This window comes from Hippopotamus amphibius, chromosome 7 (assembly GCF_030028045.1).
Source record: "Hippopotamus amphibius kiboko isolate mHipAmp2 chromosome 7, mHipAmp2.hap2, whole genome shotgun sequence".
In the NCBI taxonomy this organism is placed as follows: Eukaryota; Metazoa; Chordata; class Mammalia; order Artiodactyla; family Hippopotamidae; genus Hippopotamus; species Hippopotamus amphibius.
The window spans coordinates 94,198,183-94,225,329 of record NC_080192.1 but is presented as its reverse complement, the minus strand read 5'-3'; the positions used below and the strand labels follow the sequence as shown (position 1 = coordinate 94,225,329).

The 27,147-nt window shown below is 36.3% G+C and overlaps 1 protein-coding gene across 1 annotated transcript in view; it reads left to right on the top strand.

The window, feature by feature from the left end:
- Positions 1–4,231: 4,231 nt before the first annotated feature.
- ACTR2 (actin related protein 2) overlaps positions 4,232–27,147 on the top strand; it is a 35,071-nt gene continuing 12,155 nt past the window's right edge. The window contains exons 1-6 of the mRNA XM_057741057.1: positions 4,232–4,411; positions 11,676–11,786; positions 17,310–17,525; positions 21,114–21,186; positions 24,533–24,669; positions 26,022–26,171. Coding sequence (XP_057597040.1) covers positions 4,364–4,411; positions 11,676–11,786; positions 17,310–17,525; positions 21,114–21,186; positions 24,533–24,669; positions 26,022–26,171 — 735 coding nt within the window. The 5' untranslated portion in view covers positions 4,232–4,363. The remainder of the gene's footprint in view (positions 4,412–11,675; positions 11,787–17,309; positions 17,526–21,113; positions 21,187–24,532; positions 24,670–26,021; positions 26,172–27,147) is intronic.

Below are 27,147 nucleotides of genomic sequence, written 5' to 3'. Positions count from 1 at the left end.
TCAGCCAAGTCCAGAATGTGGGAAAATCTAGAGGACAAATGATCCAGTTTATTCACCCAAAATATAGTGTAAAAAAGAGGTGGGGAACTGTTCTAAACTAAAATAATCTTAAGAGATATATCAACCTCTTCCTGAGCTCTTCAGATACAGAATAAGGTGTAATATATGTGGTAACACTATCAGATTCTAAAATGAGTGAATACCTTTGGAGTGAATTAAAGTTTTACTCAATACATTCCCAACATGACTTTGTGTTCATTAAATTAGAAACTGTGGATACAAGTAACTGCATTTTTAAAAGAATGCAAGGAAATCATTCTCATCCATAAATTCTTTTAACTTAATTATTTTTATTACTTTACTTCAATTACTAGTAGACACTGTTTTCCTTCTCAAGTAGGATACATATCAATGAGTAAGAGTATTCTAACAATCATTATATTGCTCTGTAACCATAAAAACATAATGGTCCATTTCCCTTTAAGCACACAAGCTAAATCAGGGCCAAGTGAAATGCTAAGAAAGTCATCTCCAACTGGGAACCAACTGAAACAGATCTGAAGTTCAGGTTTTCACAACAGATCTGAAGTTCCCCCAAATCCTGAGTAAACGGAACTTTGGAGTCAGGCATACCTGTGACTATTCCTAGTTCTGATATACGATAGTTTGGTGAATTGGGCAGGTAACAATTTTTAAAAACAACTCTGTTGAATTTACAAAGTATAATTTACAAATCTTAAATGTACAGTTTCATGATTTTAGTAAATTTATACTATTGTGCAACCATCCCCAAAGTTTAGTTTTAAATTTCCATCACTCCATAAAAGTTCTCTCATGCCTATATTCAACCAAACCTGGCTCCCAGCCCAAGTGATCATGGATGTGCTTTCTGTATCTACATATCTACTTTTTCTAGAAATTTCATGTTAATGGGACCATGCAATACATCATCTTTTGCAGCTGTTTTTAAGTTTCATCCATGTTATAGCATGTAGTTTCCTTTTAACTGCCAAACAGTATTCCATTGTATGGATATACCATGTTTACTCATTCACAAACTGAAGGACATTTGGATTGTTTCAACTCTTCACCTATTATGAGTAATGCCACTATGAACATTGGACACAAGTCTGTGGATATATGCTTTCATTCCTCTGGCATCTATATCTAGGAGTGGAATTGCTGAGTGTGGTAATTTTATGTTTAACTTTTTGAAAAACTGCTAAACTGCTTTCCAAAGTTGCTACACCGTTGTATATTCCTACCAGCAATGTATAAGGATTCTAGTTTCTAGTAAGTATGAAGTGGTATCTCATTATGATTTTAATTTGCATTTCCCTAATGATTAATGATGTTGAGCATCTTTTCAAGTGCTTATTAGCCATTCATAAATCTTCGTTGGTGAAATGTCTATTCAAATCTTTTGCCCATTTTTAAATTAGGTAATGTGTCTTATTGTTATCATGTTCTTAATATTTTCTGGATACAAGTGCTTTGTTGGATATATGATTTGCAAATATCTTCTTGTCTGTGGCTTGTCTTTTCTTAATACATAAATTAAAAGTTTTAAATTATTCAAGTATAATTTGTCAATTTTTTCCTTTATGGATGACTTCAGTGTCATATCCAAGCAAGCAAAATACAAGATTTTTATGTTCTGTTCCAGAATTTATAGAGTTTTAGCTTTTTTACATTTAGGTCTATGATCCACTTGAATTAATTTTTATGTATAGTGAGGCAAAGGTCAAAGTTCTTCTCCCCCACCCCCACCAGAGATATTCAATTATCCCTGCACTATTTGCTTAAAAAAAAAAAAAACCTCTTTCCCCATTGAATTGTTTTAGCACATTTGTTGAAAATCAAATGACCATAAATGTAAAGATTTATTTCTGGGCTGTCTATTCTGTTCCATTGATCTATATGTCTATCCTTGTGGCAACACCACACTGTGTTCATTACTGTAGCTTTATAATAAGTGTTCAAATTCAGGTAGCAGAAGTCTGTCACCTTTGCTTTTCTTTTTCAAAATTGTTTTGGCTATTCTGGTTCATTTGCATTTCCATATAAATTTTAGAATCAAACTTCTCAATCTCTAAAAAGAAAAAAGGGCTGTTGGGGTTTTGATAGAGATTATATTGAATCTGTAGATCAGTTTGGAGAGAACTGTCAACAAGTGTTCAATCCATGATCATGGTATGTTTATTTACATAGATCTTTGATTTCTCTCAGCAATGTTTTGTAGTTTGCAGTGTATAGGTCTTGCATTACTTTCATTACATTTATTTGGATTTTTCTGATACTCCTGTAAATGGAATTGTTTTCCTTACTTAATTTTCAGATTATTAGCTGTTGGCATATATAAATATATTGATTTCTGCATGTAGATCTTCGTAGATTTAATTTTTTATTTATTTATTTATTTTGGGCACATGGGCTTAGTTGCTCCGGGCATGTGGGATCTTCCTGGAGCTGGGATCGAACCCGTGACCTCTACATTGCCAGGCGGATTCTTAACCACTGCGCCACCTAGGAAGCCCTAGACTTAATTTTTTAAAGTCCCCATTTTGTCATGTGTAAAAAGGAAATACCTGCCTGGCAAGACTTTTGTGCAGAATAATATACATCAAATTTCAGCAGGCAGCTAGAAATGAAGCCCTCCCCCAAACAAAAAAATTCAGTCACCTAAAATGTGAGGTCACATTATTTTGAGGAAAGTGAAATGACCAGGATGAGCCTGATGTAGAAGGCAGGAGCCAGTCACCAATAGCATTATATCTGAATTTGCATAATCAAGGAGTTTTGCTGCATTTTCATTAGTGTAGCAAATAGATGTTTGTTGGTATTTTCTATCACCTGCATATAGTGACTTTATAATCAGAAGTAAACAAATGTTACCTCTTAAAAAGTAAAAATTAGTCATCCATTTAATTTCATAAAGAGGAAAAGTAAAATGACAGAGAAATGCTTGAATTCAATTTGCTGAGACTAATTAAATATACTTCCAGAAAAACTGCACAATGCTAGGCACTGGGGCCACAAAAGTAAGACATGTAATTTATGAATTACTGCAAAGTTCAGCAGACTGAGATACCTCAGTGACTACTGAAGCAGATGCAGAGAAGACAGATTCCCCTGAGGCCTCTTACCCATCCTAACTTCTCAAACTTCCAACAACTATGGCAGCTTTACTTTGATCTTATTTCTTTCTTTCTTTCTTTCTTTAATTTTAGCTGTCTGGCTTATGGGATCTCAGTTCCCCCACTAGGGATTGAACCCTGGGCCTTGGCAGTGAAAGCTAGGAATCCTAACCACTAGACCACCAAGAAACTCCCATATTTTTATCTGTTTTTATATATTGGGTTTCCATATAAAATTAAATTTGAATAAAGCATTCTATCCCTTTATAAGTTTTGAAAACCACTGTCAAATAAAAGAACAAAGTGAAACTGAGAGGCAGTCTAGCACTACAATACTGAACTGGGGGTTCACGTAGGGTAGGCCCAGATCACAGAATTCTTGAGCGGCAGGGCCATGTTTGAAACTGGGGCTGTCTGATCTCAAAGCAGAGAGTCTGGGTTCAAACAGGTACACATACTGAAGAGGTGTGAAGCAACATGGTGCTGCTGGAAGGGAAGTGGTGAGCAATGAGGCTGGAAACCTAAGCAGGTACTCCTGTTCACATGACTAAGGGCAAACCGGGCAAAGACTGACTGGGCTGGAATTGGAGATATCGGTATAAATGTACGATTTCATGTGTTTATATCCACCCCGGCTCTGTCCACTGAAAAGGCCTAAAAGCCAATAACACACCAAGCCTCACTCAATAACTGGGTTAGCAAGGGTGTCTGCCGCCTCCCGCCCTCCCGGCAGGCTTCTCTGTCACATCCCATTGCCATCTCGACACAGACCCGATTTCTTTCATCTGCCTGCGCCTCCTGCAGCCGGGTAAGCGGCGCCCCCAACTCCTGCGAAGCCTTACGGAGAAGGCTGCAGCGCCCGCCAACTCGGCGGCCACGAATGCCCGGCGAAGTGCCGGGACAAGACGCCGACAGGAAGTACCCTGGTGGGCGGTGGCTGCGACGGCAGCCCTGGAACCGGAACCGGAGCCGGCGCCGCGGGTGGGGCCTCGGGCTCCTTTGCTTCTTATTGGAGCCCACCGCTGCCAGTCTCGGCCTCCTCCTTCCCGTCCCCGCCTCTTCCGCGCAGGCAGGCAGTAGGTGGCGGGCGGCCACTTCCGGGTGGGGGAAGAAAGTCGGGCCGAAGGAGGGGCCGGGGAGAGGGAGGAGGAGGAAGGGGAACGGACGGACGGCGGCGGCTGTAGGTTGTTCGGCGGCGGTGGCTCCGGCTCTCTTCCGGGCGGACGATGGATAGCCAGGGCAGGAAGGTGGTGGTGTGCGACAACGGCACCGGGGTAAGCGCTCGGCGGGAAGGCTGCAGTGGCCGCTGGCTCGGGCAGGGGATGTGCCGGGGGCGCCCGGGCCCTTAGAGCCCGGGGATGCACCCCTGGGCCCTCGGCCGCCGGGGCCAAGGGGCGCGGGGCTGCGCTTTCCCCACCCCACCCCACCCGCGTGGGTGTGGGGCGCGAGCGGGCCGCTGCCCTTCGTTTCCCTGAGCCGGCCCCTCCCGCGGCTCGGGGTCAGGACGGAGGGCGAGGCCGCCGCGGAATGGCTTTCCCACCTGCCTCCCGGCCGGGGCCAGCCCCGCGCTAGAGCCGCGGGATTTTGGGTAAAGGGCCGGAGGGGTAAAAGGCTGGGTTTGTGTGTTCCAGAAGGGCTCCATTTGCCAGGGTGGCCGGTGTGTGAAAAGGGAGAAAGACCGAGAGGCCTTCCTCTTCCTGTACAGTTGAAGATCCGGAACGGGAGGCAGGAAACGGGTTTAAAGAAAAAAGGGAAGTGCTGTCATGCAGTGAACCTCAGTCCTTTTGCAGTGTTTGCGGGTTTTGTTTTTCTGTTTTCTTGTTTTTTTGAGGGGGAGGCCAGATCGGCAGCGCATCATTTACTTTTCGTTCGGCATGCTGGAAATTTGGCCCAGGTGCAGCTCCACAGGGACCAGTGTGTTCCGGTGGTTGATCTTGCACCCTTAAGGCCCAAGTGTTAATTCCACTAACCTTAAGGGAAGTTAATCAGTTGGGTACCCCTCCTCCTTTTTTTCCTTACGTGCAGAATACAGGTTAGTATTTAAGATTCTGAAATGCACATAATGGTAAAAATCTGAGTAAAACACCGGTTTAGAAATTATTAGAAAGTTGTTTCTTTCAGTGACCCCTCCCCCCATTTAAAAAAGTCTCTTTGGGGGCAGCAAAGTCAGCAAATTAGGAGACAGAAATGTTATTTATTTTGGGTGAGTTCTGTAGCGATCACTTCTCCCTACATTACAACAATTTCTAACCATTTTGGAGCTGCAGTATTTTGTGACTTTTATCCCCTTCCGTCTATAAATGTGATATATGAATTAAAATAGATTTTATTTGAACTTCAAAGCACTTTGGAAACTGGATTGTTGAGGGGCAAAAAGAGCTGATGCTGACTGCCGTAATGTTGTCCTTGATTGAACTTGTTACATACTTTTACAAGCAGTGATTATATTAGCTTTATCTGACCTAGACTAAAAACGGATGACGGTAAGAAAAGTGTTATCCTTTAATGTGAAATCCATACAAAATGGAATAGTACTTAAAGAAACGGAGGCAGGTCCACCACGATAGAAACATTTTTAAGATTTATTGTTAAGTTAAAAAAAAAGTTTTACAACAATTTCGTTTATGTGCGTGTTCTTTATTGAAGATATTTATGTGTCCGTGAATGTGTATGTGTATATGAAAGTTTTGGAGGAATGCGTAAGAAATGTATGTTCATAGTGGTTACCTGTGAGACTAGGGATAAGAGTGAGTTAAGGTGGGAAGGACTTCATGACGCTTCTGAATTACTGGAAAAATGTTCTTTGTTTTTTTGACAAACCATGTATTGTTAAACTATCTTTAAATGAAATTAACTATAAACATGTATTACTTTTACAGTTAAAACTCTAAGGTGCTTTTTAAAAAATATTAGCCTGATTCCCCCTGTAGTCTCAAATTGACCTCTAAATAAATGTAAATCTGTAAAAGTTGATATTAATATATTTTGTTTTGTGAATATGTCAGCTTTTTTCTTTAGAAATTGAAATCAGTTATATTTTAATGGATTCCTCCTCTTTGAAGGACAGTGAACCCTGTTTTTGTAGTATATGTTTTTTCATAATTTTTAGTTCGTTCTTTCTTTCTCTTTCTTCCTCTCCCTCTCTCCCTCTCCCCATCCCTTCCTTTCTTTCTTTAAAATTTTCTTCTTGGCCACCCAACACGCAGGATCCCTAGTTCCACCAGAGCTCCAACCCGTGCCCCCTGTGATGTAAACGTGGAGTCTTAACCACTGGACCGCCAGGAAGCTCCCATAATATTTAGTTTTTATATTACTGCTTAAATAGTTTATCTGTTAGAAAACTGATTATATATTATTGATTAGTCTTAGGTCTAATCCATAATTTAAGAATCTTGTTCCTTAAGACAAAAAATCAGTTACTATGACATAAATAGAAAAGTATAGTTAATTCAAACAAAAACTTATGCATTTGGTGTTAACGTTTCTAGTTACTTTAAAATTTTAATCCAGATTTTCTATAGGACATAGTTGACTTCAAATGAAGAAACAACTCTGATGTATGTAGTCAGGAATGCTATGATATTAATGAACATTTAGAGAATTAGGAACCACTTAGATTCTGTATTTCTTATGGTTATACTTCATAGTCATTTTGATTTTATTTGGGTACCTGAAGGTCTTATGATTCCTCTGTGATTAAATAAAGAAGATATTAAAATTTAATTTCTAAAAACTTATGAGAATAGTTGTTACTCTAAAGCAACTTACCTCAACACATTTTAGGTTTTAAAATTATAGGCTATTTGAGAACTTGATTTTTTCTTTTTTTTCATACCGGTTGTTTTATTTGGGAAAATATGTTAACACGTACTGGGTTTATTTTGCTTTTTTTTTTTTTTAAGAACTTTCATTGAGAGAACTTTTTTATGCGCCTGTGGCAGGCCCTAAATCAAATGCCCTAAGAGTAGGTGACTTCCTGTGATCACGTGCCAGATGTTGGTCCCGCTCCTCTTCCTCACTAGCTCCCAAGCTGACCACTGTCTCTTTAGGGCCTCCTAGAGGAAGAAAGGTCATCTGATTCCAATACTTGATGCACGTCATCCTCATAACCATTCAAAGCTAAAATGGAGCCTTTGTCCAAACCTCCACCTAAAATAGAGCTGTGGAAAGTGGCCAGATAGATGAAAATGTGGAGATCTGCTTAGGCTTAGGTGCCTTTCAAGAGTTGGGCCCAGGCCCCTGGTGTTGTGTATTCTTTTACCAAACTTGGGTGATTTCATCAACATTGAGTTCACTGACAGTGAAGACTTCTGGAGTGCCTACGTGTGACTGGTATAATTTTTAGGGTCTAGTGATAGTAGCTTATAGTGTTAAGATAATTATACTTTCACAATTCACATTTGTAGTTGATTATGGTGAGCTTTATCAGGCTTATACAAATTTATATGATGAATTCAGGAGTGTTTGAAGTAGAAGCAAATCAAAAACAGATTTGGTTTCACCCTACAAAATGCTTTGGAGTAAATATTATAAATATTTTGGTGGTCTAAGATCAGAGTAATCACTGTATAATTAAATTAATATATCAGTACCATCAATTTAAATTAATAAAGGAAAAAATACAAATTAAATAAGCCCAAATGAGGCTTTATAAATCCCAGTTTATTTTTTGAAAGGAGAAAGGTACTTTCAGAGCAAATGTATATGAGCTTTTTTTTTTTTTTGCTTGAGAGAACATTATCTTGTTCATGTTCTTACCGTTTGATGACTCAGTGGGAAGTAAGGGAGCCAGTTTAAACCACAGTGCTGTGAAGAGGAAACTATATATGGTAAAATCTATTTCTTAAACACAGCCTTATTGCACACAAAGAGAGAACTAAGTCACCAAGTCTTAAAATGATTGGAGTGGGGGGAGGTATTTCAAGGATTAAAATGATACCAAACAAGTAGTTTAGAAAATAACATTTTCTTTGTATTTTATTACATCGTGGTTTAGATCTTTCAAAAAATACTGACCTTTTCAAGAATGGAAATGCCAGGTTGTCTGTTGGTTATATATTATTGAGAAATAGATCTTTGTGATTATATTCTTGTCACTATATCTATTAATGCTTTCACATTTGAAATAATGTGAAAAAGTACAGCTATTGCCATTTTCACTGAACACTAGTACCTTGTAGGAATGTTAGCACTGCATTACTATAGCAGCATCTGCTTCCAATAAACTACTGCTTAAGCAGCATAAATAATTTCATTAGTTAAGTGATTGCTGGGACTTCCCTGGTGGCACAGTGGTTAAGAATCTGCCTGCCAATGCAGGGGACACATTCGATCCCTGGTCTGGGAAGATCCCACATGCTGCAGAGCAAGTAAGCCCGTGCACCACAACTACTGAGCCTGTGCTCTAGAGCCCGTGCTCCACAGTTAGAGAAGTCACCACAATGAGAAGCACACACCGCAAAGAAGAATAACTCCTGCTCACAACTAGAGAAAGCCCACCCAATGCAGCCCAAAAAATAAATAAAATTTTAAAAAGTGATCGCTATCTTTAAATTGAACTAAAAGCCAAATTTCCATTTTTTATAAAGTACAGGAATAGTAGTTGACAATTATTTTTATAGTTTCAGGAATTCTTAATTTTTTGTCTTCTTACTTTAGGCACTTGGCAAATATTTTGTCCCTTGAAATATACTCAGACAAGAATTTTAAGATGCAAACTACCCATCTATAATTGTTCAAATTACAATCAGTAAACACTGAGTGATGTGATTATGGATTTCCCATGGTGCACGTTTCCCAGTGTGTGTGGCTCGGAATGAGGGGAGGCACATCAGCCTTGGCAGCTTCCTTTCCACACCAGAACTTGACTTATGCCCTATCCCAGGCTCCTCCTCCCTCCTTCGCCTTGTGTTATGATTTCTCACTTAAATCATTTATTTACATTTAATATACTAAAAATGCCCTTGCAGACTTGTAGGTTCTTTTGTAGGCTCTTTTTTCATTCATTCTATAATTTTCTTTAAGAACATTTATACCCATGTGAGCATGTTCAGTCTGGTGAATGGACACTTTTGACCCACCCAGTGTCCTTATCTGTTCATTACTTTTGACCCACCCAGTGTCCTCATCTGTTCATTATGTTAATACATAAGAATTTAATGTCTGCATTGTATTTGCTTTCTATATTTGGAATACATGTATAAATTATGACTAAAGCTGATATTAGGCTGGTGATCATGACACATTTTATTTATGTAGAAATTTGGATGTGATGGGATAATGAGAAGAGATTCTCTGGTATTGCATCTGATTTCAGTTCACATCATGTGAGCTGGCTTTTGACCTAAGGACAAAAGAGTTTGATTTAGAAGAGTGTGAGAGGTTTTTTCATTTTCTTTTAATTTGAATACGATAGAAAATACTAAGTATTATTCTTTTCCTCTGTGGCAGTTGTCACTCCACGTCTTTCTGGGTCACGTTGATAAATTATTTGGGAAGACATTATGGGAAAATGGGCTAGCACCTCTGAATTCTGTTAAGCACTTTTTTTAGGGTGGGAGGTACATTGTTCTTTATTATCAACCACTGTTCAAATGGAGAGAGAGAGAAGAGCAAGCAGGTTATATGTTGCACATGCCATCATATCACACTAACTTCTGCCTTGGAAGGTGATCCAGTAAGCATTGTATCATAGTTATAGAAATGGGTACGTGGCTCAGTGGTGAACTGAGCAGGACTAGGTTTTATGGGTTTAGAAGAAAAGCTATCTAAACAGTATGTTTTATGTAGGTTATGAAATGTAAATGTGAACTGAGGAGATACGAATTCAGGTGGTGTTGGAAGTATGCAATTTTTAAATCTTAGATTTTTCATGCTAGTAGCTTTAGTCTGTTAAAGACTTGACTAACATTTTTAAAAGCTCTATTTATAAAAGACTAGAAATTATGCATGGCAGAATGTTCTAGGCTATTTATAATTAAATGTGGTTCATCAACATCATTTCCAACAAGGTTGTCTTTTTTTTTTTTTTTAATTTCTTTTTTTCTTTATTGGCTGCTTTTTGGGTCTTCATTGACTGCTTGTGGTGGCTTCTCGTTGTGGAGCAGGGGCTCTAGGGGCACATGCTTCAGTGGTTGCGGCACTCAGGCTCAGTAGCTGTGGTGCACGGGCTTAGTTGCTCTGCGGCATGTGGGATCTTCCCGGACCAGGGCTCGAACCCGTGTCCCCTGCATTGGCAGGCAGATTCTTAACCACTGCACCACCAGGGAAGTCCCAGGTTGTCTTTGAAATAGAAAAATTTTATATTTTGGAGGGTTAGTCAGAAGTCAGTGAGTTTCAGGTTGTTGCTAACTTTTACCACCATCAAACAAAACAGTTCCTTATACGTAACAGCTTTCTGTCCACTTTTGTGTTATTACCATCATGTGTCACATTCAGAGACTGTTTTTCTCTTTAATTCTGCTGAGAGAATATGGTGTCTGAAGCCATGGAACAATAGACTTTCTCAATATTAAACATATTCTCTATATTAAAATAATCATAGTATTGTACTGTTGAGGCAAAAGCAAAACTTTTACTATTTTAGGTAAGTCAAATAGTATGCACTTAGTATGTGTCAGACACTGTTCTAGGTGCTTGGGATTCATCAGTAGACACAAAAATCCTTGCACAGTGTACCATACATTGAATAAAGGCTTGTTAAGGGAGAGGGTAGAGACTGATTACATTTCCTTTCTTATATAGCTTCTTCCTCCCACCCTGAAGTTTTTAACTGCCTATTCCTTGTAATGGCTGGTCTTAAAAATAAGACTAAACAGACTATTATTGGTATAAGAATTAAAAACCCTTGCTTCTATTTTCAGTTTCACTGCAGTTGTTAAATCTGCTAGTATATCAGTTTCTTATTCATAAAATGGAAGTGTTATTAGAATCATTGATATGTCCTCATTGAAGAAGTACAGTCTGAATATGAAATTATGTCACCTGGTGTTACTAAATATGTTGTCTAAATATAAAAATGTAAATAGCCCAAAATGCCTAATAAATGTTCATTTTAACTTGATATTAGTCCAGATGCCATTTGATTTTCCCATTTGGGGAAATGGGGCTGCTTAAGAGAATTTGCCAGACATGAATAAAAGCTTGCTTTCGTTCTGTTCATTTACTGACATTTTCTCTTTTAAAATCCTCAGCATTTGTTGAATGAACTTGTCCCTTCTCTGCTGTGCATCAAGGCAGTGAGCTCCAGCATGAACTGCTCAGCTTAGCTCCCTGCTCTCTTGAGGCTTTTTCTGTGGTGGGGAGACCTAGCCACTAAATAAGCAGTTAACCAGTAAAGAAACGGGAACTCTGGTAGTAGGGCTGTAAAGGAAATAAATGGAGGATATGATAAACAGGATGACTACTTTGGGTAATTTGAAAGCACCGAAAGTTTAAAATACTGTGTAAAATGCAAAGCGGTACTTTTCAGATGCAGTTTTTAAATGGATAATATCGTAAATACCTTGACACTAACCCACTTTTACTGTTCTTTTCCAGTTTGTGAAGTGTGGATATGCAGGCTCTAACTTTCCAGAACACATCTTCCCAGCTTTGGTTGGAAGACCTATTATCAGATCAACCACCAAAGTGGGAAACATTGAAATCAAGGTAATATTTTATTTATTGATAAATGAGGAGCAAAACCTGTGAGGTATTCTTTGAATTAACTAGTTTTTAAAATGTGATGCCTTGAAAAGCAGAGGAGGAGGGCCGAATTTCTTATAAGTTAAATTTTTATCAACACCTGAAGAAAGGCACCAGAAACTGAAGTTAATTTCATCTGACTTTAAGCATGGCTTGATGCCATTGCTCTCTGAATGCAGTAAAATACTTAAGATTTTTATGTCAGTGTGACTGCTGTATTAGTGACTTAAAGTCCTATTACATGATATAATTTTTTTTAAAAATCAGTCTGGTATTTTTATGTCTTTCAATTCCATATATTTGTTATTCTTGTTAGTGTCTCGTTGGGACTTAAGACTTTTCCTTCCCATGTTTCATGGCCTGATTCCCCCTACATTTTTATATAGCTACTCAGGAAAACACAGAATATAAATCTTATTGGTTCCTTTTTTCACCAATATAGTAACCAATGAGTGTGCAGTTGGAAGCTGTGCAAATTTTTATTTGGCCTTGCATTATTTATCTTAGCCCAGGGAGAGAGGAGGGAACATTGTCATTGCCTACACACTGTACTTAATGTGAGAGACTGGACATTAAGGGTAATAGATTTTTATCTTCTATTAAGGGATTAGAAATCAAGTGGGAGTTACAGTATTTTAGAAGAAAAAAAAGAACAATCAAAAGTCAGTGGTGACCACTTGACTTAAATTTTTCAAGTGGCCTTAGGATCAGGTTATACAAAATGCAGTAGAATTTAGGGGCCCTCTTACTGAATTATTTGTGAACAAACTAGCATTGTTGGTCGTATCCAGACAGTTCTTGGCAAGACTTCACTGTTAGATTATGAATTAGGGTGTACCTCTTTGGGACATTTGTTTCAGATGTCTGGGAAGGTGGTAACAGGTGGTAGAGATTTGCTACCTGGTAGCTCTCTACTGTTGGAACTAGAGAATTGAGTTACACAAGGAATAAAAATGTAAACTGAAACTTAGGTTCTGTGTTAATTTTTTAAAGACTTAAAAGAGTGAGTTATTCTGGCCTCTGTTTTGTTATGTTACAATCAGAAGGGATACTCAATATGAGAGTTTTATTGTTTGGGTTTTTTTTTAAAGGTCTTTTGGGAATTTTATGGAATTCCATAATCTCTTTTTGTGAACTCTTTTTGTTGTGATTGAATTCAATCTTAAAGGAACTTCAGCTTAAAATTTAGCTAATAATAGTGATAAGGATAAACTTTTTTTAATGATGTTGGAAGTCACACTTTTATTCAGTATCAACCTTTTAAAGAATGGCTTTTTTATATATTTTATGGATAATAACATTTTTGAGTTATTAAGATAACATCACATATAGCTATTTTTATTGTCCAGCGTAGTCACAAATAACTACCTATCTTTTTCACTCCCACTTTCTTGCTTTTTTAAGGCCAAGTGATAGAAATGATAAACTAGATGATACTCGAAGAAGACATTTTTGCTGAGGAATGCGCTAGTTGCATTTGCTTGTATGCTTTGTCAGTCTGTGTTAGTTGGCTCACTTCTGTTCAATCTGCTTAATCTTTTAAGTCCTTCAAGTTAATTTGTTCCTCCAGCAGAAAACAGTGAAAGGAAAGAGACCTGTGTCAGATTTAACTTGAGTACTAGAGCTTGGAAAATCAACTCTGAACACCCTTTACCTACTCAGCTAAACCTTTTCTGCTATTTATTTTCCTTAATTAAGGTTCTTAAATTCAGTAATGAATTAAAGAAAATTGACTTTTTTGGAGTTCCTATGCCTAGTGGATTGATTTATACTTTTTGTGTTTTGTTAGCTAAAATGTGGTAGACTAAAAACTGGAAATTTAAATTGTTTAATCTGTTTATTTTCATTCAGGAGTAATAGCTGTCCATGTTAATTTGGCCCTAATTATTAACTCCGTAAACTATAGTAGTACTGCATCTGACCTCAACCTAATTTGTCTCTATTGCTTGTATGTTTAAAAATTTCAGTGAGGATTTTATTTAGGCCTTTTCTGACTCTTACTTCTACCTTCTCTCTCTTCACCTTTCTTGACCTGTTGAAGTAGAATAACAAAAAGATGGTAAGTGAGGTTACACACATGCTCTCTGTTTGTTTTCCACTTTTGCTTGGTGGGACAGTAGTTGTTGTTTTGTGTCCCTTTAGTATTGGGGAGGGGGGTAATTCCATATTTTAATTTTTAAGTACTTTGATTTTTAACCTTTTTCATTGCTTCAATTTGGTAGCAACTAATTAAGTCCTATACTTTCCTGATTGCATACAATGGACCAAACCAGAACTAATTACTAACATAGCTTTGAATTGTTTTTCTTGTGTTTTTTGTAGATAAATGTTACGGTTGAAATGGAATGTGGTGTGCATTATATTAGAAACCAGGTGGCTTTACTTAGGATATGTGTGATCTAGAAAATTGGGGTGAAGTTGCATTTGGATAAATCCACTTTATTGGCCACTGTTAAATTGAACACTGCCTGTCATAGCCTGTATGTGTGTGTGTGTGTGTGTGTGTGTATACATATTTGCATCCAGTACAGTATCATATATGTACTTAATAAACTAAGTAAAATTTTAATATGCAAATGAACTATAAATAATAAAGGGGGAGAAAAAGAGATTGACTTGTTTCCTATATTATCCTTATTGATGAGCAGATTTTGCATTATCTGAGTATAAATAAGAAAAGGTGGAAGTCTTGTGAGATTTTTTCCATAGACAATAGATTCTCTCTCTAAATAAATACCATTGTGTGGAACCTTTTATTTTTGAACTAGAACTAGGCATATCCCAGGCAAATGACTCTTATCATATTTTTCTGTGATAGTCTAAGTGCTTCTATAGTAGATATTTTCAAGTTTGTTTTTAATATTATTTATAAACAACTTTGACAGAGATGAATATCAGGCCATTCTAGTGATATGTATTTTAACTAGTAACTAACTTTGTGAAGTTTTCTTTTGAATAAACAAAAACATTTAAAAGTGGAGATTCCTATATTTATCCTAAATAAAAGATTATGCATTTGTCTTAAAATCCTAAAGAGATTAAGAAAAAAGTGTACTTGTAGAGAGCAGTGTAGCCTTAATTTAGTGTTTTTTACGAAATTTTGTTCTAGGAATTTAATTGTGGTTTTAAAGTATATTTGCTCTAATTTCCAATTTGAGGTGACATTGTTCAGAATGATTCTTGGCAAATCTCATCTGCACTGCCTGCTTTTCATAAAACTTTTAAATGCTTTTAAAACAGCTCTCAGACAGTTACTGTAATTTTTCATTCTTTCAGGTGATAGGTGATGGTTTAGGCTTGAGGTCCAGTGATGAGGTGGGTGGTAAAAAAACTAAGGCCTGATCTGATTGCTTATAATTTTGGTGTTGCAGATGAGGGCAAGTTACATAATTAGCACTTGGGGGTTTTGGAAGTTGAAATGTTCTAAGGAAAACTGTATGTTTTAGGATTTTTTCAAATAAAATGTTAGATATGGATAAATTTTTGAATTAGGTAGCTTGAGTTACTCAAGAATATTTGCACTGATTTGATAAGGTAATACTTGTTTTCTTCCATTTTAAATGTCCTCTTTGTTTAGAGAGATGGTAAGATACTCAATGTCAGATGTTTCTTTCAATTAATTCTTTATAGTATGTGTGTCCTAGAAGTAGATACATGACACTTTTATTTTGAGTTGGCATTAGATCAGACATATGTAAACCCCTATTCTTTCATGGAATAGAAACTGAATAGTCGAATGAAATCTGACAAGACTTATTGAAAAATATTTGTTAAATTTGTTGAAATATAGTTGTAAATATATATAGATGATATAAACCCTGTAATTATCTAATCTATTATTACCTTGTATAACACAAAGAAAGATATATTATAGAAGAAAGTAACAAAATTGTATATTAAGTTATATTGATGGCCAGAAGTAATTTATGTACTTCAAGGTGTAGATTCCTCCCCGCTAACATTTTATTAAGAAGTGTTTAGAATACACAGCAAAGTTGAAGGAATTTTACAGTGACACACATACATCCATCACCTAGATTCTGACATTGTTTACTTCACTGATATATCGCATATCTATCCATTTATCCATCTGTCAATCCATCAGTGTATCTTGTCTTTTGATACTTGAAATTATCAGTATACTTCTCGCTAAGTAATTCAGCAGATGCATGTCATTTACTAGAGTTCACAAATATAGATTTTTAGTTTTGCATTTTCCTATCAGATGATTCTAAATAATTAATATTTAAGAAATTTGAGTATTGAGTTATGGTAAATTAACTTTATATGAAATTTGTTGCAACAGAAAAGTTTTAGTGACCATTTCTAGCATCTGCTTTAACTTTGTTTTTCCTTTTTGTTGTTGCTTTCAGCGGATTTTCCAGAAATCTGATTTTGTTGTTGTTTATTTTTAATAGAGTCCTCATCCTGGTTTATTTCTTATCTCTTTTTTTAATTGTTATTTTCAAAAGTTTTAAAGTCATATATATGTTTAAACCTCTGTTTTAAAACATTTATAGTAGCTATTTCTGATACTAGGGGGTTTTTTTTTAATTGAATTCATCAGTATATGTAGAAATCAGGATTGTTTAGTATTTTGACTTGCCGATTTCTAAAAGAAGTTTAGATTCTGGGACATCATTAGCCTTATTATACACCTAAAATTTGACTTTCAAAATGTGAGTCATCTTAAGTACGCTCTCATTGGAGACAAGACTTGTGAGTATTCTGCTTCATGTGTGATAGCATAGTTTTTCGGTATTAAATTTTAAGATTGAAAATGTTGCTCATGAGATAATTTTAAAGAAGAATTGCTTCTCTGTGTCTTAATTTTTTGTATATCTACAAGTTATTCATCTTGGTGAGGCATGTTGAAACTTAATTTGAACTCTTATTGAGACATATGTAGGTAGAAGTTTGTGAAATTTACAAGTTTTCTGGTGCATATATCCATTATTATAGTGTAATAAAAATCATTTTATTTTTTGCTTCTCATTATGCTTTGTAATACTCACACTTATCGTTTTGATACTTACTGCAAAAAAATGTGCTGCATGCATTGAGCATTTTTCTACAAGTTTTTTTTTCCCTGATGTACTATCTCACATATCACAGGCCTTATTTTTTGAACATTTGAGCAAAAGAAACAGATGAAACCTCATACAAAACCCTCCAAAATATGAAAATGTGGGGTTTATTTGTGCTAATGCTCTTCTTTTGGAAACATATGTATTAAAGGTAAGGTCAATTTATTGATTTAAACCATGTTGTACATAAAAAATTTATTATTCATGATTAAGATCTGCAAGGCATTGTTCATGAAAGAAAAGATCTTTTTAACTTGTGGAATGAAGAACTTTATCTGAAAGTGCCAGAAAGATTAAAATTAATTATTCCCAAGTTTTCCAACATACCATGGGAGGATAATTTTCTGAAGTTATTTTATACAAAAATTTGGTCTAAAACTTTGATATTATAATTTTCTAGGATCTTATGGTTGGTGACGAGGCAAGTGAATTACGCTCAATGTTAGAAGTTAATTACCCTATGGAAAATGGCATAGTACGGAATTGGGATGACATGAAACACCTGTGGGACTATACATTTGGACCAGAGAAACTTAACATAGATACCAGGAATTGTAAAATCTTACTCACAGAACCTCCTATGAACCCAACCAAAAACAGAGAGAAGATTGTAGAGGTGAGTTTTTAGATGAGTTGTGTGTATATGTTTCTGTGATGTGCTGTTAAAGCAAATGTTTTTTCTTTTATCTTAATTACCATTGTTGTTAAGAATAAAGGGAATAAGAATAGTTGTTATTTTCTCCCAGATCCTATTTATTGAGCACCTAACTGTATGTTAGTCATTATTTATGAGCAGAATATACTAGTAAACAAAGTGAAATCCTGCTGCCAAAAATTTGGTCTAAAGCTTTGATAGTATAATTTCGAAGTTTACCCTCTAGCAGGGGAAAACAGACCAAAAGAAAAAAGAGTGAGTTAATTGAATGATTTGTTAGGAGGTAATAGATATTAAAGGGAAAAAACAGTAGATTAAGGGGGATGGGGACTGTAGGGAGACTGCATTTTTCATAGGATGTGGTAGTATGTGTCTGTGAGAAGTATGTGTCTGTGCATTTTTCATAGGATGTGGTAGTATGTGTCTTTAAACAGAGGGAGTTAGCCAGAATGTATGTGGGAAGAGCATTCCAGGCAGAGGGAGTAGCTAGTGTAAAGGTCTTGAAGTGGGAACAAGCCTGGCGTGTTAGAGAGTCAGCAAGGAAGCCAGTGTGGGAGAGCAACAGGAGATGAGGTGGGAGAAGTAATGGGGCCAAATCATTTAGGGCCTTGTAGGCTCTTAGAGGGAATTAGATTTAAACGCCAAGTGAAATGTAGGGCTATTACAAGGAAGGGACATGCTCAGATTTAGGTTCCTGTGGCTGCTGTGTTGAATGTATTGATAGAACATAAGGAGGAAGGGTAGAAGAGAGCAATTTGGAGACTTTTTCAGTTATCTAGGCACAAGATAATGATGCTTAGGATTAGAGGTAATAGCAGAGAAGATAGTGAGAAGTGACCAGATTGTGGCTCTGTTTTGAAGGTAGGGCCAAAAAATATTCTGGTTTCTTAGATATAGGTAATGGATAACGCCAAAGGTTTTGCTTGGGTAACTGGAGGATGGGGAAAGACTGAGATAGTAGAACAGGATTTGGGAGGGAAATGGGTCAGGAGTTCAGTTTTGGACATGTTAGGTCTTCATTAGACATCCAAGCAAAAATGTCGAGTAGATGGTTATTAAGATCAAGTTCAGGAGAAAAAGTCTGGGACTGGAGATACAAACTTAGGACTCATGAGGATGTAGATAATATGGGTCACCAAAGAAGTGATAGTAGACAGTGGTGAGAAGGCTAAGGACCAGGGAGATAGGGGAGGGCTAGGGAAGGGAGGTTGAAATGGCTTAATGAGGTAGGCAGTTACAGAGAGCAGAAAGTCTACATTCTTAATAGTTTAAATAGGTAACTTTTCAAGGTTCTCTTTCATTTTATTATATATGAGATAGAAACAATTGCTTTGTATTTTAGTAGCTTTTCAGATACTGCTTAATGTACATACTTTGTTTTTACTCAGTGACTGTGTTTAGATGTTGATGGAAATTTTGGAAGAGATTTAGAATTTTTGTATTAAGTGTGTAAAAATTTTAAGATCATGGTTTTAGCTACAGAATCCATATCATTTCTTATGGTTCATATTTTATTACTTTTTTTTCCCTCCTAGCCACCCCTAAAACTACAAAAAATGGGCCTTATTGTATTCATTCGTACTTTATTTGCATTTTACTCTTTCTAAATGATTTACAATCACTGATACTTGGTGATGGTTAAGTAGTCATTTGTAATTTCTATTTATTTTTAGCAGCACATTTCAAAATCAGAGTGCAGAGATATTTTTGCATTAAATCAAAAGGTCACTACACAAGGAAGCCTCTTTCGGAAAGTAACACGATACCAGAATGAAGACCAAGTTTTCTTTCAAATCAGAAGTTAGGGAGATGACATTAGCTAGTTAGTGGATGACAGGTATAATGCCTGTTTGACTAGGCTATTTGACTAGGACACGTTTTTTTAATCTGAAAAAATGACAGAATTAGTCCTACTGCACTCTAAGGTCTCATCTTAGTTTAATGCTCTTTTTACTCATAAGTGCAAATTTGGCTGTGACTGATAATGCCCTACATTAATGTCATCCAGAAAGTTGTTTTAGAACTACAAATACTTTTTTTTTTAAGCTCTTTATTGGAATATAATTGCTTTACACTCTTGTACCAGTTTTTGAGGTACACTTTTTAAATGATCTTATAAGTAAAAAACAAATTCTAGCAAACTGTCAAGTTGATACATGCAAATGCAGTTGACCCTTGAACAATGCAGGGTTAGGGGTGCCAACCCCCTCAGTCAAAAATTTGTGTATAACTTTATGGTTGGCCCTCTGTATTCCAGGTTTGGCATCCCTGATTTCATTCTTTTACAGGTTCTGCATCCCTGGATTCAGCCAATCTCAGATCATGTAGTAGTGTAGTATTTATTTATTGAAAAAAATCTGCAATGAAGTGAACCTGCACAGTTCAAACTTGTGTTTTCAGGGGTCAGCTGTATAGCATCACTTTTCCATTTTCATCCCTGTGGGGGGGAATAAAGGATGATGGACTAGAATACTAGTTAGAATATCTAGTTGCTTAATTGATGAATGTGTGTTTCAGAGTTATAAAATTGATTCATTCATTTACGTATTTATTTGAGAATTTTTTAATTTTTTAAAATTGAATTTTATTGAAGTATATTAATTTACAGTGTTTTGTTAGTTTCAGGTGCACAGCACAGTGATTCAGTTTTGTTTTTGTTTTTGGCCATACCACGAGGTATGTGGCGTCTTAGTTCCCTGACCAGGTATCAAACCTGTGTCCCCACAGAGTCCTAATCACTGGAACGCCAAGAAATTCCCCAAAGTTGTAAATTTTTAATTCTGTATAATTCTGTATAGTTGTAAAATTTCTAAATATCATATATTCATAGTTGGTAGCCAGTCAAGGAATGCTCACTGTAGACGACAGAGAAAATCCTATAGGATGTTCCCAGCCAACCTTCGCCACAGAGGATGCTGTGAGCAGAGAGGGCGTGAGGGAACTCCTCCCTGCAGTGCACCTTGGCGGAGAGTGGCGCGCAGCCTTGGCTCCAGTGGGGAGGGCAGACTCAGCTGCTGAGCAGCTTCTGGATGTGCCAGCCTTCAAGAGTTACTGTTTTTATTTTTATTTTTCCTGCCCTACCATTTTATTACCTTTTTATTTTAAACAGTTGGTGGTAGGGCCACAGTCTTGCTTGGCCCAGGTTGAGGGAGAGGGATGGGGATGTAAACAGTTGAGCAATTTCTATAGTTTGTCTTCAAATTAAAAGATATTTCCCTTAAGGGACATTGAGAAAGCCTTGTTCAAAAGCAGAACGCTTTCTTTCACTCTAATTTGCCATTAACTAAAACACTCAGAAATCATTGCTTTGTAGCATTTATGAAATGCTTGGGGACTCAGTGTGTATTCAAAATTCTGTCCCCAGAATTGGAGCTCTGTGACAGCAGGACTTTAATAGAGACAAGAAGAGCTGAAGGGAAGGGAGGATTCTTTTGGGTTCTTTGATTCTATTTTGAACAGCTAATCCACTCTGACCATCAAGAAAGCTTATAAATACTTATTATGTAATTTCTAAATACTAATTTTTTCCCTTTCCTTTTACATTTTCAGGTAATGTTTGAAACTTACCAGTTTTCTGGCGTGTATGTAGCCATCCAGGCAGTTTTGACTTTGTATGCTCAAGGTAGGTGAAGCTTAACTTTTAGTATAATCAATTCAGCAAACATTTATTAAGTATGTTTTATGTCAGAGGAATTTGATTTTTCAGTAAGTTTTAAGTCCCAGGAGAGCATGATGTTTATATATGTATATTTATTTAAATATTTTAAATACTCAAATATTTCCACAATTTCTAAAATTTGGCAAATAAAACATACACATTTTTATTTTCTTTACTAAACAATGAGGGACTTAAGGTAAAAAGAAACTTCTCAATTTTTTTAAAAGTAGGAGGTTCCCTATTTAAAGTAAAAAATTTTTTATGAAGTGGAGAATGAACGTGGAATTTGTCCTCAGAATTGGCAGAGTTGAAAAAAGGTTAGTATAAATCATGTTTGTCAAATACATAATAGATTAAATACAAAAGAGAACGCAGACGTTTGAGAGTGTCTTCCTATCTTTTGAGGTGGATTTAATGGAGGGGACCTACTGTGTTTTCTTGGTATGGCCATTAGTAACTGCCTCCCTATCCATTGGGAATAAAATTATAGCCATGTAGGGAGAACTCTTTATATCCTAATGGTCTTATGGAGAACTTAAGGGGCCATCAGATATATGCCACAGAGTCTTTTAGGCACTTTAAATGTGAAGATGCCTCAAGGACTTAGAATATAATAGGAAAAAGATACAGAAATTGACTCAGCATGTCAGAGAAGGTTTCTGAAGGAGGTGACAACTGAGTTAAGTCTCAAGCCTTAATACTTAAGCAATGTATGACAATATAGTTGACCCTGAACAACGCTGGTTTGTACTGCATGAGTCCACTTATACATGGATATTTTTTCATAGTAAATACTGTAGTACTACATGGTCCGTGGTTCGTTGACTCTGGGGATTTAGAGGAACCATGGATGCAGAGGGCCAACTATAAGTTATATGCAGGTTAACCCCTGAGTTGTTCAAGTGTCACTTGTACTTAGGAAACAAAACTTTACTATTGTGATAATCCATCTGATTCTACACATGGATGAGTAAAAATCACTTTTCAAAATACATACTTGGTTTTTAAACTGTCTTTACTACTACATATAGATACTAAGAAAATACTTGGGGGGAGTTAAATTTTTAAAGAGGCTTTATTCATTCACCAAGTATGGTATGTGCCTCGATTTCTGTTTAGTGCAGAGGGTACAGCAGTGAGTAAGCTACTCAGTAAGCTACTTGTGGTCTCCTTGCCCTTAAGGCAGTTACAGCCCAGCTGTGAGTAATTAGTGCTTGTCTGCATCTACGTAATTTTGTTTCTTTTTTTTTTAAAGTAAATTTCAGAAATTATTTTAGAAAATACTTTGGAAAAATAGATATTAAAAATTTTGAATCTAAGCTTTGAAATTGGTGATAATAGTTCCATTTAGGGGGTGGGGATGGGACATTTATGCTGAAATGAATTTTTGTTTTAATTGTATTTGAGTAAAATTTACCTTAACAGATTTTTCTAGTGGTATTCATAAATTTATTTTTGTCCAAGGAGAAGATATCCTCTCTTAATTCCTGATATTTAGCTATTTTTGTTTAACTGTTGAGTTCTTAATTTTGAGAAATGGTAGTCCAGTAATACTAATCAAAAGAACTCTAAGCTGTGGAAAAATTCTCCTCCATAAACAAGGTAGCTAGTGCTACCAGTTAAACCCAGAAAAGGTAAGAAGAAGCGTTGGGAGCCGGAGAAGGTTTTTGAATAAGAGAGGTGGCACGATGATTCAGGAAAGTATGTTTGACTGCATTTTGCAGACAGGATAGAGGGGAAAAACTGGAATTGTGGAGTCTGGGCTGGAGGTTAAAGTGGTCAGGGAAGGTATAAATGGAAAGGTAAGAACTAGATTGAGCTTTAAAGAATCCTTAGGAATTGAAGTGGAAAGAATGGATAGTGCAGTGACAAAAAGGGTGTGGCACTGGAAACTGCTCAAATATGCAGGAAAAGGCCAGTATGTAACCTGGTGGGAGTATAGAAAATAAGGTGAGGTTGGATGGGAAGGTCTGTTTGGAAAATAAAATATGTAAATTCCTGCTTTGGTTTGTATTACTTGAGAGTATTTTTGGAATATCAATATTGTGGATTCTTCTCTTTTGCAATAGAAAGTCTCTTGTTTAAAAGAATGCAACCTTAAGAGGCAGTGTATGATTTTTATGAAACTTAAAAAATCAGTCAAGGAAAAACAAATTATATCAACTTCAGTAGGAGGTGGTTTGAATAAATGTATTTAAAGATAAATCAGATACTTATTGCATAATAAGAAAGAGGAAGAGAGCCTACTCAGGGATGGCACAGTGATAAAATAATGCTTAAGCAAATTGTACATAATGCATATTCTGGTCAAAAAATTTTTTTGCTAAAAATATTATTAGACTCTTAAAAACTACTAGAAAACATGAGTTAGAAAAAGTTGTTTTGTTTTGTTTTTCCTGAATTAACCCTGGCACAAAAAGTGAAACACTAATTTGCAGCCATTTATATTTATACTTTTTTTTAAGGTATTTATTTATTTGGTTGCACAGGGTCTTTAGTTGTGGCAGGTGGGCTCCTTAGTTACAGCTCACTGGCTCCTTAGTTGTGGCATGCGAACTCTTAGTTGCAGCATGCACGTGAGATCTGGTTCCCTGGCCAGGGATCAAACCTAAGCCCCCTGCATTGGGAGCGTGAAGTCCTAACCACTGTGCCACCAGGGAAGTCCCCATTTATACCTTTAAGTAGCACATACTAGAAACAAGGCAGCTTCTTTGCTGTTCTTTTATTAAAAGATTTAACTAACATTATCTTTTTGGTTTCTGGGGAATAATTGGCTAGTCAAGATGAATTGTTCTCAGCTTTCTAGCTATCTAGTATCAACACATTTTCCAAACAACACAGTTTTGTCATATGACAGAAATAATAATAATAAAGAACTAGATTATTTCAACAGGTTCACTATCAACTTGTATAATATTTACCTTTCACAGTGGTTTTCATAAAAGTTATCTATGATGCTTTAGAAAATTTTACTTCATGGGAACTTAGGGATCCAGATTAAGTTGGAAAGAAAAATAAAGACCATGTTGTATTTTTCAGTCCTAGGTCTGGGGGTCTGTTTCTTCCCATCTCCTGGGGTAGCACGTGATTAGACTAAAAGTCTCACAGGAGGCATGTGAGAGAACACTGACTTTAGTGTCTGTGTATTAGAACATGACTGCGAGATAAACAAATAATAAAGAAATGCTGGCTTTTAGACCATTCTGGTTGGTGACATTTCTAGTCTGGCTTCTTTACTAATATTTGAAATTTTCCGGCTTTGATTTTTCTGATTTGGCTTTTTATTTGCAACCTCATGGTTCTTCCACAGGTTTATTAACTGGAGTAGTGGTGGACTCTGGAGATGGTGTGACTCACATTTGCCCAGTGTATGAAGGCTTTTCTCTCCCTCACCTTACCAGGAGACTAGATATTGCTGGGAGGGATATTACTAGATATCTTATCAAGGTAAGCAAAAGAAAATATCATAGAATTCAATTTTGTAGTTTGTGTGTACCAACTTAACACAAAATTGAATGTATCACCTTAGGATTCTAGTGAATCTGCACCAGAGAAGTGGCCCAGTTACCTTATTAGTCATAGAAAATCCACATGAGATTCATACACGTGATCTCTTGTATACTAGTGACAGTTCATTGTTACATAATTATATTTACTATTCCTGAGGAATGGGTAGCGAGGTATTTCAAAGATGGAAGAAGACTCTAAAACTTCCTTGAAACAACTTAGGCAACCTTTTCTGCCATAAAACCTTTCTTTGAGGATGTGTGTGTTAAAGTGTACTTGTGAATATAATTAGTTATAATTTTCTTTAAAACATTGCTGGATAAAGTATATAAGGCCACTGTTTGGAGGCATGTGGGTTTTTTGTAATGGGTGGGGCGAGGGGAGGGAGGTTTAGAATTTTGTGTGTACCAGAATCCTATAGTTAGTGTGTTCTCTCCAGGTCTGTAGCTCTCAATCAGGGATGATGCTGCCCCCCAGAGACATTTTGCAATATCTGGAGACATTTTTTTGGTTGTTACAGCTTTGCAGGAAGGCTGCTTAAACATCTTACAATGAACAGGGCATCCCCCACAACAAAGAATTGTAAGGTCCAGTATGTCGTTGGTGCTGCTGTGGAGAGACTGTTCTGGGGTGAAGTCTGTGCAATAAGTTGGGTTGTATGAAGTCTTCACCTTGATATTGGCTTCCTTTAGTCTCATTTAAAGTAATAATAAGATTGTTAATGAGAATTATAATACTGTCATTCTAAGCCAAAATTCTATTTGCAAGTGACTACCAAAGGAGTGCCCAAGGGATATCTTTTGAACATAAGCACAAAGATAAGGGGATTTGTTTTTTTAAGGTTTTATATGAAATGTCCAGTTAATGATGTGTTACGTGGGGTTTTTTTTCTCCCCGTCAGGTTGAATTCTTATTTTTTTTAACAAATGCTGTTGCCTGTCTAATATGTGTCAGACCTAGTACTTAGAAGTTAGGGCTGAAACCTCCTGAGAATTATAGAATTATAGGAGTCCAGTGCTAAAGTATTATTAATAGATATTTTGCTCATTTTGCCCATTTATTATTCATGAACTGTTAATTCTGTTACTCTCTGTGAAACTTTTCTGTGAAACTGAAATACAGATCCTTTTGTGGCAAGTAATATTCCCATTTCTGAAATAGTAAGAGCTAAGGCGCCACTCTCCATTGCATGTGGTATTAATGTGACTTATTTTAGAGAGCCTTCATCACTTCTGCAGAGTTGAACTCATTCAGATTAATTGTGGATTTACTGCTATTTTTTTTTGTACCAGCTGCTTCTGTTGCGGGGATACGCCTTCAACCATTCTGCTGATTTTGAAACGGTTCGCATGATCAAAGAAAAATTGTGTTATGTGGGCTACAATATTGAGCAAGAGCAGAAACTGGCCTTAGAAACCACAGTGTTAGTTGAATCTTACACAGTAAGTATTTCCATTGTGTACAATATATGTGGTATGTGTGCTTAAGGAGGTTTTCTTGGAATCCAGTATTTTTGGTTTGGGTAGTTATAATATGTATGTGTGCGACTCTAATATCTTTCTACATTATGATTCTATGATTTAATTATTGTAGAACACCATATAACGTGAAATAAGGCAAAAATCATATATTGCTTTTCTACGTTAGGATACAATTAGATATGAGATATAATTTTGAGATTCTAGTACCCGAAACAGCATTTTTCAACGTGGGTTGTACATAATGTTATTTCTCTGAGATGTTAATAGGTATTTCACAGAAATTAAAATGGGGTTATATTTTCAGATAAGTTTGGGAGAGAGTTGATTTCACTTTATTAACAGGCTTCTCAGAGCCTTTGATTTGCTCATTTGTACATGACTACAGTAGTTCTTCAGCATTTCATGGGACTGGTCTAAGATACTTTGGGAAGTGGTCATCTAATAGGATTGCTTTAATAATTCAGTAGGTGGCAGTCTTCCTGACTTAATATTTTCTTAATGAGATGTTGAAAACAAATGTTAACTTGAAATTGTAATTAATGAGACTTAGAACCTTTATAGTTTACACCAGAGGAGTTGATCCTCCCTGAATTTATTAAGTCTGTCATTTTCATCTGGGTATAAAGCACTCTGAACTGCATCTTTGATCTAGTAGTTACAAAAATTTAATTGAGTGAGTGATAGGCAATAAAAGCAAGTATTATTAAACCATTTGATTCATGTAAACTCAACATGTCACAAATTATGTACAAAATAGTCATTTTAAAAATAATTATAGGGACTTCCCTGGTGGTCCAGTGGTTAAGACTCCGTGCTTCCACTGCAGGGGGGCATGGGTTTGATCCCTTGTCAGGGAAGATCCCGTATGCTGCGTGGTGTGGCCAAAAAAACAAAAACAAACAAACAAAGAAACAAAATATTTATATTATTTAATTTT